Here is a 13,264-nt window from a genome sequence, read left to right as displayed (position 1 = left end):
ATCATGCTGCACATTAAGATGCTTCATTCGACAGTTTTCTTCCTGTAGCATCAGTTAATATGCGTGTGTGTGTGTGTGTGTGTGTGTGTGTGTGTGTGTGTGTGTGTGTGTGTGTGTGTGTGTGTGTGTGTGTGTGTGTGTGTGTGTGTGGGGGGGGGGGGGCGGTTGTAATTTTTTATATTTTTGTCTGTGTGATGTTTGTCATACATGTGGAACTGATTCTTTGGCTTTTTCTCTATTAAAAGCGCCTAGAGATGACTGTGTTGTATTTGGTGTTATATGAATAAAGTTTAATTGAATTGTAAAATATAGGTCATGAAATAGACAGTAAAACATTTTAAAATTGATATTTATAGTTAAACTCAATTCAGTCAGTTAATATGGTTTTGTTTACGCCACAGATTTTTTTTTTTTTTTTTTTTTTTAACTCCAGCTGGTGCGGCCACACCCAGCCACTTTGGCTGCAGAGCAGTAGAATACAGTATAATGATGGGGGACAGTAAGATTCGCTTTATAAAGTTGCCTGATGGCTGTTGGAGAAGGGGAAATGGAAATGGAAAGTCATTTGCACACTTAGTAAAGCCTAATTTAACTACCACAGAAGTACTTCTGCACAGCAAAACAGCAGATTGCCATGTTGGGCTCATCAAACTGCAAAACCTGGAGGAAATACTTGAAACTTGCAGGTAAATCCTCTCTCTTTCTCTCCCTCTATATATATATTTTTTTTTCTTCATGATTTTAGTTGAACATATTTGAAGTTGCTGTAATGATAGGATCTGGACCGTACCTATTATTAAAGGCTGATTTCATCAAACATAAACATCAAAAAGAAGATTAGATTTTTTTTCCATCATTGGCATCACCCATGCTCTGTCATGCCCCGTTTACACAAATACGAGCGTATCCACAAAACTTTTTTCACTTTGTGGGGTCTGCTTCCATGACACCGGTGTGGCGGATGCACTGTATCTGCAAAGTTTTCATCCCGGCTCCCAAGGTGGATAGATTCTTGAACGGTCGCTATTCCCTGCTGCAGAGACTGCCGGAGGCCGAGGAGCATCTTTCCCTCTCCCTCTGCTCATCCACTTGTAAACAAACATGGCGACCAGTTGTGGTATTACTTGCAGTCCGTATTCTAGTTTTATCGTCCATATCAGTAGTTTTATAGTTGAGACTCACCCCTGATAGCATCTGATGCCTCATCATCCCATGCCGATGTCGGGGTCTCTCCATTTTCTTCACGTTTATTGTGTTTTGTTCTCTGCACACGTGCCTGTGTGATTTCATTACAAAATCAAGCAACACCACCCTCCAGTGGCCGGTTATACTAGCTACATCATTGTCATTGTGTCCACTGCTGCAGTGTAAATACAATTAGGTGTTGTCACATGAAATGTTATCTTGTAAACGGGGCCTTTAATGTTCTCATTCCATCCCTTTCTCTTTCACCACAGTTGTGCCCCGGTGCTTTGTCCTGGGGCCCTTCCTCTTCATCATTTACCTCCTTCTCTTTACCAATATCTTTCGCAAATCTAACATAAATTCCACTGCTACACACATAACACCCATACCTACCTCATCAGCAAACCCTCATTTACTTTCCTGCCCACCTCCCTCAGCGATGGCATTGCTGAAATAAAAACCTGGTTCATCCTAAACTTCCTTAAATTAAACAGCAATCAAACTGAGGTTTTGGCACCAAGTTGACTTTATCCAAAACCAACAGATTTTCTGTCAACATCGATAACGCCTCCAGTTCAAGAGTCTTGGTGTCATCCTCGACAGCACCCTATCTTTTCAATTTCATATCGACAACTATCGGGTCTGCCTACTTCCACCCTTGAACTGTCTCCGTCCCTTCCTCACCCCCCACACTGCCGCCATCCTCGTCCACAGGCTGGTCACTTCCCGTCTGGATTATTGTAACGGACTCCTTTTCAGCCTCCATCACAAATCCCTCTATAAACTTCAACTGGTCTAGAATTCAGCTGCCCATATCATCACACGGACCCCCTCCATCCAGAGCACCACTCCTGTCCTCCGACACCTCCACTGGCTCCCGGTTCAGTTCTGCGTCCAATTCAAAATCCTCCTATTAACATTCAAGGCTATTCACAAGGCTGTCCGACCTCCACCGGGACTGTTGTATTTAATATCATTTTAGTTCAATACAATCGGCAAAGTTAAAACATAGAAAGGACAAACAATTTCAAAACTAAATTATGTCTTCCATAATTTAATGCTTGAGACTTCCATCTACTACCAGTTTCCATCTATTTATAGTTTTGTGCTTTCAATATAGACTGTGGAGAAGCTGCTCCATATCTCTGCATTTCTTTGTCATTTTTCAGCTGATTTATAGAGAATCGTTAACCTTATGAAAGGTTAAACTCTGGCTTGAATCCAGCTTTCTAGGAGATGTTCTCGTCAACTATTCCTCGTGGTTTCAGAAGATTTCCACCATGTCATTTTTAGACTTTTCCACTGATAACATTGTGATTTACGGTACCGTAATACTGATCCTCATCTTGATCTGACAACAGATTATGAGCTAAAAAACAATCTCTGACATGAAATGAAACCAAAGACAAATCTTTCAACATATTTCACAAACACTTTTGTCACATTTTAAGTTTAAGAAAAAAAAAATCTTCCACCCATGACTGTCTATGATCTGTCAAATCAAACATGTATCTCAGACTCAATATAACATGATGGCTTGTTGTCGAAGACGAAGAAGAAGAAGAAGAAGAAGAAGAAGAAGAAGAAGAAGAAGAGTTCATTTTCTAATTCAACATGACGAAATGGAATTTGTACATTCAAAAAAAATCATATCTGAGCAGGAAGTACTTGTTATCTACACTAGTCTGAAAAACAAATGACTGACAGCCTGTGACACAACACATTTTTGAGCATGCCATTACCCAATCCAAGCATTTCCTATTGTAATAGTACTTGTTGACATATTTGGCATAACTTTGAACTTTGAAGCGCAGGACACCCAACACCTGCCACTGTACACAGAAATGTTCAAAACCAGTTTTGTTGTGATTTACCAGGAGCTTATAACGCTCCCTCCACAGCCGAGGCTTCTCATGTGCAGCTGAGGAACAGACAGTAGAGGTGGCTGAAGGTAGGAACCTCAGATCTTTTCATCCATACTCAACTGACTGATTTTCATGACAATGCTTTCTAATATTTATTCAATGTTTCTTATTTTCAGTCCTGAATGCAGCGTCATGATGAAAGGCTACATTTTTCTAATGTACTTGGCAGTTTCACCCGTCATCTCCTTACAGCCGGTAATAATACTAAGGTTTATTTATTTATTTATTTGTTTATTTATTTATTTGTGTTTTGCATCAGAGTAACAAAAGAATGTGCAGTGATACAATGATAGTTGTGTAACTCTTCACTGATGTCCAATAAGAGAGTGTTTATTTCAATACACAAACAGTAAACACAGATTACAACCATGTGAAAGTTTCTGTTTCAAATTTACTAAAAATAGTTTTCAGGTGGCTGTTTGAGCTGAAATGTCATGTACTTATATGAGAATGTTGTTGTTTTTTCCCCCCTCCAGGCTGAACCAGAGATAGTGGGTAAGTTTTGTTCAGTTTTCTTATTTCTTATCCAAGACAAGCCTTGTCAATGTTTATTAATATTAACACCCATTATAATTCCCATTTTAACTCACTGGGTTTTTACCCAGCTTGAGACTCTGCTCCTGTTGTACTTTATTATGCATTTATTTATAGCACTTTGGTTCATCTGTGGTTCTTTTTAAAGTGCTCTAAAATAAAGTTGACTTCAGTTACCCAATATATTTGATCAGACCATCTTAATCGCACTATAAAGATATTATATGTCTTTTGTTTTGGGTTTTTTTTTTATAGATATTGGTGAAGACAAGGACATTGCTGACATTAACAATGGTAAAGTTGGATATATTCTCTTTAATGGATCAGAGAGTTATGGCAATGTTTTGTATTACACTTTTAATTCACCAATGATATTTGAATTAATGAACATAATCATTTTATGCTTCACCATAGAGTCAATGAAAGATGACATCATGGAGGTAAGTTCAACAGAGTCTTCAGGGATGAATATCTTATGAAATCACACATGAGCTCCACTGGATGTGTTGCATGTGAAAATGTGTCACTAAATATCATTTATATATCAGACAAGCAACGGAAGGAGTGCCACGACTAGGAATATACTGTGGCCCCTTCCAGTGCCCTATGACTTGGACAGCGGCTTGGGTAAACATCATTCTTCTTTCTCAATAGTACAGATATTTTGTATTTGGTTGGACACCGTTTTTGAGATTTCTTTAGTTTTATACCTGCGTGGGAAAAATAGAGAAAATTACAAAATAAACCAGAAACTCCAGTTCAAAACGTCTCTATTACATAAAGATTGATGCTTCACTGGAGACACATAATGAACAGAGGAAGCAGAAGTAAGTCAACAAAATTCCGATCAGACAATCAAAAACTTTTAGAATTGACATTAAAACTGGCTGTATGTTGTCAACAAATGTAGATATGACTGATATTTTCTGCTTTAAATGATTTCACTGAGCTGCAAAAACGATAACGAAAACTGAAAGGGGCTTCTGAAAATTGCAGTAACATCACAATTTGTGATTTGTAACTTTGTTTCAATTTGCACGAGCATGAACAACAGTTGTATTTACTTTTCTAATATTTCTGTCTTTATGTCTCGTTTTGATCCACTGAAGAAATCAACGCTAAAGGAGTCATCCTGCAAGCCTTTGAACAGTTCAGGTTGAAGTCATGCATCGATTTCAAACCAAAGGACTCTGAGGAATATTACATCTCTGTTCAAAAGTTAGACGGGTATGTATTGTATTGTATTGTATTGTATTGTATTGTATTGTATTGTATTGTATTGTATTGTATTGTATTGTATTGTATTGTATTGTATTGTATGGTATGGTATGGTATGGGATTGCTAATTTTTAGGGTTAACTGGATACTTCAGTAAAAATTTAGGATTGGTATGATGAATTAATCTGTGAACTGTTTCTCTTGTGGGTTTGTATGAAACAAAATGATTAAATGGGCCTTTTGGTAAAATGAATAATGAAAATAAGAGATAAAAGTGATTTGCTGATGACTGTTATTTCCATTACAGATGTTCTTCATTCATTGGAAGAGTAATAAGAGACGGGCAGGCCCTCTCCATTGGGCGATTTTGTGACGAGCTATCGACTGTTGAACATGAGTTTCTCCACGCTCTCGGATTCTTCCATGAACAGTCCAGATCCGATCGAGATGATTATGTGACAATCATAACAGAAAACATCTTGGAAGGTTTGAAAAATACTTCAGATATTTACGTTTTCCTTAAATTGAGATATGGGAATGAAAAGTGTTGGAAATTACATAATATAATGAAAGGTAACTGAATATTATCATTTACTCAGATACCTCCTCTTTACATTGTTTGTCATTGTGGTTTAGATTAACTGGCCTTTTACACAGAATAGATTACACCTTAACCCCATAAGTAGAGGGAACAGACGTAGGAGCGGCGTCGTGTTCTTGTGTTATTACACTGAAAACAAAAAGGAAGATTTAAATAGAATAGTCATGCAGAACAATATTCTATCTTTGAATTAATCCAAAATCATTATGAAAACATATAAAGATGAAAGTACAAATATAATAAAGACATATAAAAATGAAGTACAAATATATTTATCTCCATCAGCTATGAAAAATATGCTTTGCTTCCATGTTATACAAAAAGAAATTAAATATCTTTTACACAATATATAGATATCTATGCCTGCTAAATGCAGTGAGTAGTAATGTATTTTGCTCATCTATACAAAGGAAGCATTATTTTGTCATTATTTCATTATTGCGAATCTATAGTTCTTTTTTGGTTGAGTCCATTATAAAACTACACCATCTTCGACTTTTCACAATAAGAGTCTGGATGACACTAGGATGAAATCAACTCCATGAACTCATTACTTGAAACAGTTTCAGCGCTGCCGTCTCTCTCCATGTTGTGCTCTTGGCTTTAGAACTGGTTATCATTACCCTGCAACCTCACAACAAATGTGTATAACAGATAATGTGCTACAACAATACAGCTATCTGGACACTGAAGACATTTTAAATAAGAGAGGAGGTTAAAGGCAATGCTCAATTGACTATTTCAAAGATGTAATAAGTAAGTGTCTGTTTACAATATTTTAGTCAGTGTATTTGGAAATTTCAAACAATGTAGCAGTTGCTCATTTATACATATGAAGTGCAATAAATTGATTGCTTGTTTCAGGCTTTGAAGGAAACTTTAGGAAAGTCAGCAGTGAAGGCAGCACCTCCAACGGAGTCGACTACGACTATTCATCCGTGATGCACTACGGCAAAAATGCATTTACCAATGGCAACGGATCCACAATCGAGACGTTGAACCCAGCGTTCCAGGACGTGATTGGGCAGAGGCTCGAAATGAGCCCAAGTGATATTCTTGAGTTGAACCTTCTCTACGGATGCAGTAAGAATGAATTCACAATGTATCTTTTTAAAAGAAAGAGTCACAACTTTTATCTTGTAATGATAATGATCACTGCCACCAAACCATACCGAGCTCATAAAGGACAAATGTTTCTTGGACACACAACAAGTGTTTAACTAAATACCACATTTTGGTCTTTGTGGCAACAGTTTGGGGAATTCCCTTTTCAATTCTGGCCCACACAGAAACCATTCAGCTACATCAAAAAAAGCCATTAATTGTGACATAAGCATGAAAAAGCTGATGTCAATCAACTAATGAAGCCTTCAGCATTTAATTATTTAAGAAAGGTAATCTTCAAGGTAAAGGTATTTACATTCCAACTGAACATTAATCAATGGATTACCCTTAAAGCGATGATATATTCTTGTAGGCAATATATTAAAAAATAGATTTTTACATGGATGCTGACAGTGCAACACAAGTTATATGCTGCTTTTCATGCTTTGACATTTCAAGCTGAAATTCAGTCAGTTCAAAAGACAAACTGTGTTTTCATCCTTCACCTCTGCAGACTCGAGTGTTGCCTTACACATGTTCTGTGGCTTTTCTGATGAGACCATGTGTCAAATGGACCGCTGTTCAAGTGGTGGGATCAGCTGGGAAATGGTAACAGAGGCTGAAGGTGGTCCCAGCTCTGACCACACCAGTCTACCTGGTGGAAGTGATGAGCGCAGTAAGATTCCATTTCCATTCTCTTTTCTGTTCTTTCCTTGCCAAGTTTCAATCATGAAATATGATGGAAAAACTAAAAACAACAAAAAGGGTATGCACGTGTCCATTAAAAACCTCTCTATGAATGTACCGTAACATTGTTTTGCTCTACAACCATTTAGGTGAGGGGGAGAGTCACTTCATGCATGTAAGCACAGCGTCAGGTGAGGAGGGCGACTCGGCCTGGCTGGAGACGGAAAGGATGAGTCCTAAAAGGGATTGCAACGTCCAGTGTCTCCAGTTTTACTATTACAACAGTGGGAACGAGTTAGACACACTCAACATCTGGATCAGAGAGTTTACAGATGAAGAGGACTCCGTAGGAGCCATTCGCCTGATGGGACAGATTGCCGGTAATGTCAGACTGTGGTTTTACCAGGTGTCATCTGCATCATTTACTATTTGAGGCCATTTAAGAATTCAATGTGCTGTTCACACAGAACATCTGAAAAAAAAAAAAATCTTTCTTTTAGGTTCAACAACATCTCACTGGAAGCTCCACCATGTGTCTCTGAGTGCAACCAGTCAATTCCAGGTGGAGTTTGAGATCATTAAAGGAGCAGGAAGCTCTGCAGGCGGATTCTCAATTGACGACGTCAACCTGTCTGAGCTGCAGTGCCCACATGTCACCATTCAGATTGATAATATTGCAGAGACACTGGAAACTACCCCAAGTGGAAGCATTATATACAGTCCACGGCAGTATTCTGCAGGAGGCTATGCTTACCGGGCAGCAGTGAGGCTCGCCCGGACATTTGTCGGACTGTATGTGCAACTGGTGTCTGGCGACAACGACGACAACTTGGTGTGGCCATGCCCGTACAGACAAATCAGTCTAGAAATGCTGGATCAGAACCCAAACCTCCAGATGCAGATGTCAAAACAGCGGAGTTTCACCACTGATCCTATAGAGACCAGCTCCAATGGTGAGTTTGTTACAACATGATGTTATGAAAAACAAATATGTGATGCCACTTTTGCGCAACAGGAGGCAGGAGCTCAGTCATCAAGCTTGTTTCAGTCCAGTTTTGTTCTGTAAATCTGGATTCACTGTAACTACTTCAACCTGTTTTTATACCGAGGACCAACAACGTGCTTCTTTGATTGGTACGGTAGTTTTGTGGGTTGAATAGCTGTATTTGCTCGCTGGTTGCCACATATTATACGAGGTGGGTGTGAAGCATTTAATTTACCGATGATATAATGCAGCTTTCTTTTAGTGGACAGCCCAACTGAGGCCTGAACTAAGACACAGGATTATCTCTTATCAAGATAACTTCAAGGATTAACCCAGAGTATTCCATACCAACGACCAGCGAGTTGACAACCTGCTTCGTAGTAACGGTGTTAAGGATCGCGCGTGTCTGGATTAGTCAACCCAGGAAACCGAGAGACCCTGGATATGTTTGTTACGGTTTGTAGTACAGGCCTCTGGCGTCTCATCACGAGGATTTGTTTTAAGGTGTGCACCTTGAACACAACATGTAGATAAATAAAATAAAAATGGAATCATTGTTATTCTTTTTATTAGCTCATTTTTTATAAAAGCTCGTTTTCAAAAACTACACTTCACCTTTTTCTCTTCCATGTTCTTTCTGCAAACAGGCCTCTTGCGTTGGGACGATCCTCGAAAGAACGGAACTAAATTTACAGATGAGAACGGTGAGGAAGGCTTCGCGGGACCTTTGGTTGGCCGAACTTTTTTTTCCTCTTTGGAACAAATGCAATTCAGAGAGTTCCTCAAAGGAGGAACGGCCATTTTCACCTTCAGCTTCGAAGGTAAGCCAACTCGCACACTTCTATTTTCAACGCAGGAATTACATTTGTTCAAACATTTAAACTAAAACCGTCTTTTTTGTGGATAGACATCAACCCTCTTTTTAAAGATAATGTACTCCCATGTCCTGATGTGCCAACTGTGATAATTAAACATCCTTCAAAACGTGGGAATGAAGGCCCATGCTCCAGGTAGGACTTGGTGCAAGTTTCCTTCGGATTTTTCCTTCATTCTGTGAAATCATGCTGGGACGCTTTACTCTCTCAGAAATGTATCTTTGTCCCTAGTGGTAAAAAAATTAAAAATACAAAATAAAATGTGAGCTTGAAAAGTGTCAGTTATTACCATTAAAACCATGTTTTAATAAACATAGACATGCCACGTGTGTAAAGATGAGAGCTGGAATTTTCCTGTTGTGATAATATAACTAAGAAATATCTCATCTGATTCTGATTCTTATATTTGCAATCAATAATGCCTTGAATTTCTGCAGGACCCTGCAAGCTACCACAATGCCACCTTCAAAGACAACCGATATGAGGTATTGTTTATTTACACTGGGGTCGTGGGTCGAACACTTTCTTTTCAAACTTATAACGTCAATAACTTCAATCAAGTTTGAACATGGGGGATGACTGGAAAATGTTCTGATTTTATGCACTATGTTTTCATTGGATCTTTCCTTATTTCTGTGGAATCATGCCGAGACTAGTACACTTGCAGCAATATATTGTCACTGGAGGTGAAAATAAATAAAAAAGAGCTTGAAAAGTGTCAGTTTTTACTATTAAAACCATGTTAAATATGTACATGTATAAACATAGACATGCTCACTTGTTGATAGATGAAAACTGGAATTTTCCTTTTGTGAAACTATAATTAGAAAATATGTATGGTAATCTCACTCAGATTTTTTATAATATAATGCCTTGAATTTCTGCAGCACCCTGCAAACTACCACAATGCCACCTTCAAAGACAACCGATATGAGGTATTGTTTATTTACACTGGGGTCGCGGGTCGAACACTTTCTTTTTAAACTTATGTCAATAACTTCAATCAAGTTTGAACATGGAGGATGACTGGAAAATTTTCTGATTTTATGCACTATGTTTTCATTGGATCTTTCCTTATTTCTGTGGAATCATGCAGAGACTAGTAGACTTGCAGCAATATATTGTCACTGGAGGTGAAAATAAATAAAAAAGAGCTTGAAAAGTGTCAGTTATTACTATTAAAACCATGTTAAATATGTACATGTATAAACAGACATGCTCACTTGTTTATAGATGAAAACTGGAATTTTCCTTTTGTGAAACTATAATTATAAAATATGTATGGTAATCTCACTCAGATTTTTAATAATATAATGCCTTGAATTGCTGCAGCACCCTGCAAACTACCACAATGCCACCTTCAAAGACAACAGATATGAGGTATTGTTTATTTACACTGGGGTCGTGGGTTGAACACTTTCTTTTCAAACTGATCCCGCCCATGGCTGGAATCCAGTTTGAACATTGGGGATGACTGAAAATCTTGGGATTTTCTGCACTTTGAATAATTCTTTTGACTTTTACAGAATCACAACTACCAGCCTTCCACTTCCAGAAAGCACAGAAGATAAAAGGTATTCTGATTATTTTTTTGTTGTTGTTGGAAAAAGGACTTTTTGATAATCTTTAACAAATCATCAGGATCATTGTGAATGACAATATGAAATGATTTTTTTCATTGTAACGCTTTCAAAAAACTGAAAACTGTGCATACGTGAAAACATAGTGATGCTACACATCAAATAAAAGAGTGTAACCTGGGCTACACAAATATATCAGCCATTTTACACGTTCCAAACTAAACTACAACACCAACCAAATAAATTCTCAATGTATTGTAGTTTCATCTTCTCACTTACCTCACCTGGGACTTTCGGGCTCTGCCACTTCATGCCACACTCTGTACAGTTTTATCAAACCATACAAAAAGTGGAAGCAGAGACTCGCATCTTATGGCAATACAAAGCAAAAGTGCTAAATACCAACTCGGTTTTAAAAGGTTAAAGATTGTCGTACTGAATAAATGGAGGAAGAATCCATGTGAGAAAGCAATCTGGGCTTTTTGACAATTATCTATAGTGACTCATGCATAAGAACGAGCCTGTCAGGTTACATGGAAGTCAACATAATGAGTATTATTAGCAATTGACAAAGAATCCAAACAAAGTACTTACCCAGAAATCTTAACGAACACCACAGTTATGTCACGATTTCGTTCTGATTATGTTATCATTTTCTTTTCTTTTCTGCTGCAGTATTTTTGGCTTCAGCCCTGGCCTGGCGGCCTCTCCAGTCCTCACCCTCCTGCTGACACTGGTGCTTCTCCTTCCTTGATGTGTGTTTCCCATCGTCATCTCGTCGATTTCATGGACTTATTTTATTTACAAATGTGCAAATATGTATGCAAACTGCTTTCTCAGCTGGTTGCAACCACTCCTGAATCATTCACTCCAAGTCCAACTGAATCAGTACTTCCTCACTTTCGCATTAATCGGGTAAGAATGTCTCATGAACGGCATAAACTTGGGTTTAAATTTATCTTTGAACACTCAAGAAAACATTCACTGGATGAAATAGTCAAGAGAGACAAGAACTCTTGAGGATCTGACTGTCCTTTGCTCATTTCTCACACTTTCTAATACATACAGAAACTCCATTGAGATGAGCTTGAAACACGTTTATTTAAATATTTTACAAAGATAATTGAACTGTTTCTGCATTTTGAATTATCGGCTTGTAATAGCACTTTAGAGACGGGTTATGTTTCTGGTGTTTGGGCTATATGCTATCATTTATGGTCAAGTACTGTTGGTCGTCACTTGTTCGTAATGTTGAATTTGTTCTATTTTTCAAGCAACCAATAAAAAGCAATTTGCACTATTTTTACTTGCACTGCAGAAAAAAATTAAATTTTCCATGATCTCCATGTTTGACTCCGACATGTTTTGTAATGTACCTCCTGAAAAGTTTATCATTGAAGTTTGAAGAGAGGAGTTGTTTGAAACCAAACCTAGAACGTTATAATGTGGAAACTTAAAGAAGACATTGTACTGGCATTAATTACTCAATTCCTATTCGTGTATAAAACATGGATTAATCATTAAGGCACTGGTCCGAACTGGAGTGCCATTGTGTAGCATTCACCCAAACATACTGAATTCCAGTAAAGATTCTGTTCATAAAATCACTCAATGTCATTAATACCAGCTGGCCAGGATGCCTTTTGTTTAAAACATTTGATCCCATGTAAAAATTATTATGTAAAAACAGAGTTAAAGGGGACATATCACACAACTTTAACACTTTATAAAATGTGCCGTTTTAACATCAAATAAATTACTATTCAGACCAGCCTGAGTGACTATGACCTTATCTAACTATGTGCATGCCACACTGAGATATGATAATTTAATGATCCTCTATTAATGTGCTTAATTAGTAGCAGAGAGAATATCCTGAGCCTCCATTTAATCATAGAAATAAAGATAAAGCCTCACAATTATCAAGCCCATGCACAGACAGACTTCAGACTCTGCAAAGCGTTCATTTGATCGACAGCCTCTATCAGCACAACTTTGCAGATATGAACAATACCTCACAAAAAAAAAAAGAAAACTTGGCATCAGCTGTTGCAAACTAACCAGCCTGGTGCTTCAAAAAGTAATATAAAACAGAATATTTTACTTACAGTTCCCACCTTCATTCCCAAAAGAAAGCAAACACTGCTGCAAATGTCATGATCGAGCTTGAAGCTTTACAGTTTGATAGTTGAGTTGTCTCGTCGACTTGCGGCATTTTCTCGCAACGGCACTTCAGGTTTAGACGGCTCTAAGGTCTAATTCACTTCACCGGACTTCTATTTGCTCTACTGAAGCGTTCATTTCCCCTTTGGATGACAGCAACTCACCTGTGGCACACCTGGAGTCCGTGCTCTTTTAACACCTTCCTGCAGGATCTCTGGCTGTGCGACCTGGACCGCTCACTGCCCCAAACAGCCCGCAGCATGTGGATGAGCTTTCTGCCTGATGCCAACTTGTTTGTTCTCAGTTCTCTCCGTCTCCCAAGCCCAGAAACAAATACTTTGATAAAGATTCATGTCTCTAATTTGCTCCTTAATGTGAATCTTGTTTGCCATGAGAAGATAACTGGC

General features: G+C 38.1%; 1 protein-coding gene across 1 annotated transcript; it reads left to right on the top strand.

Annotated features, from left to right (window-relative positions):
* Window positions 1-4,078: 4,078 nt before the first annotated feature.
* LOC308133201 (meprin A subunit beta-like) lies at window positions 4,079-13,140 on the top strand (the record flags this gene model as incomplete). Its single annotated transcript, XM_080500502.1, has 10 exons — window positions 4,079-4,084; window positions 4,193-4,271; window positions 4,754-4,871; window positions 5,170-5,348; window positions 6,328-6,546; window positions 7,082-7,243; window positions 7,404-7,634; window positions 7,755-8,207; window positions 8,887-9,060; window positions 13,067-13,140. 10 exons carry the CDS (start codon window positions 4,079-4,081, stop codon window positions 13,138-13,140), a joined length of 1,695 nt encoding a protein of 564 aa, XP_080356628.1.
* Window positions 13,141-13,264: the final 124 nt, after the last annotated feature.

This window comes from Blennius ocellaris (genome assembly GCF_963422515.1).
Source record: "Blennius ocellaris genome assembly, chromosome: 8".
NCBI lineage: Eukaryota > Metazoa > Chordata > Actinopteri > Blenniiformes > Blenniidae > Blennius > Blennius ocellaris.
This window is presented reverse-complemented; position numbering and strand designations above follow the sequence as displayed.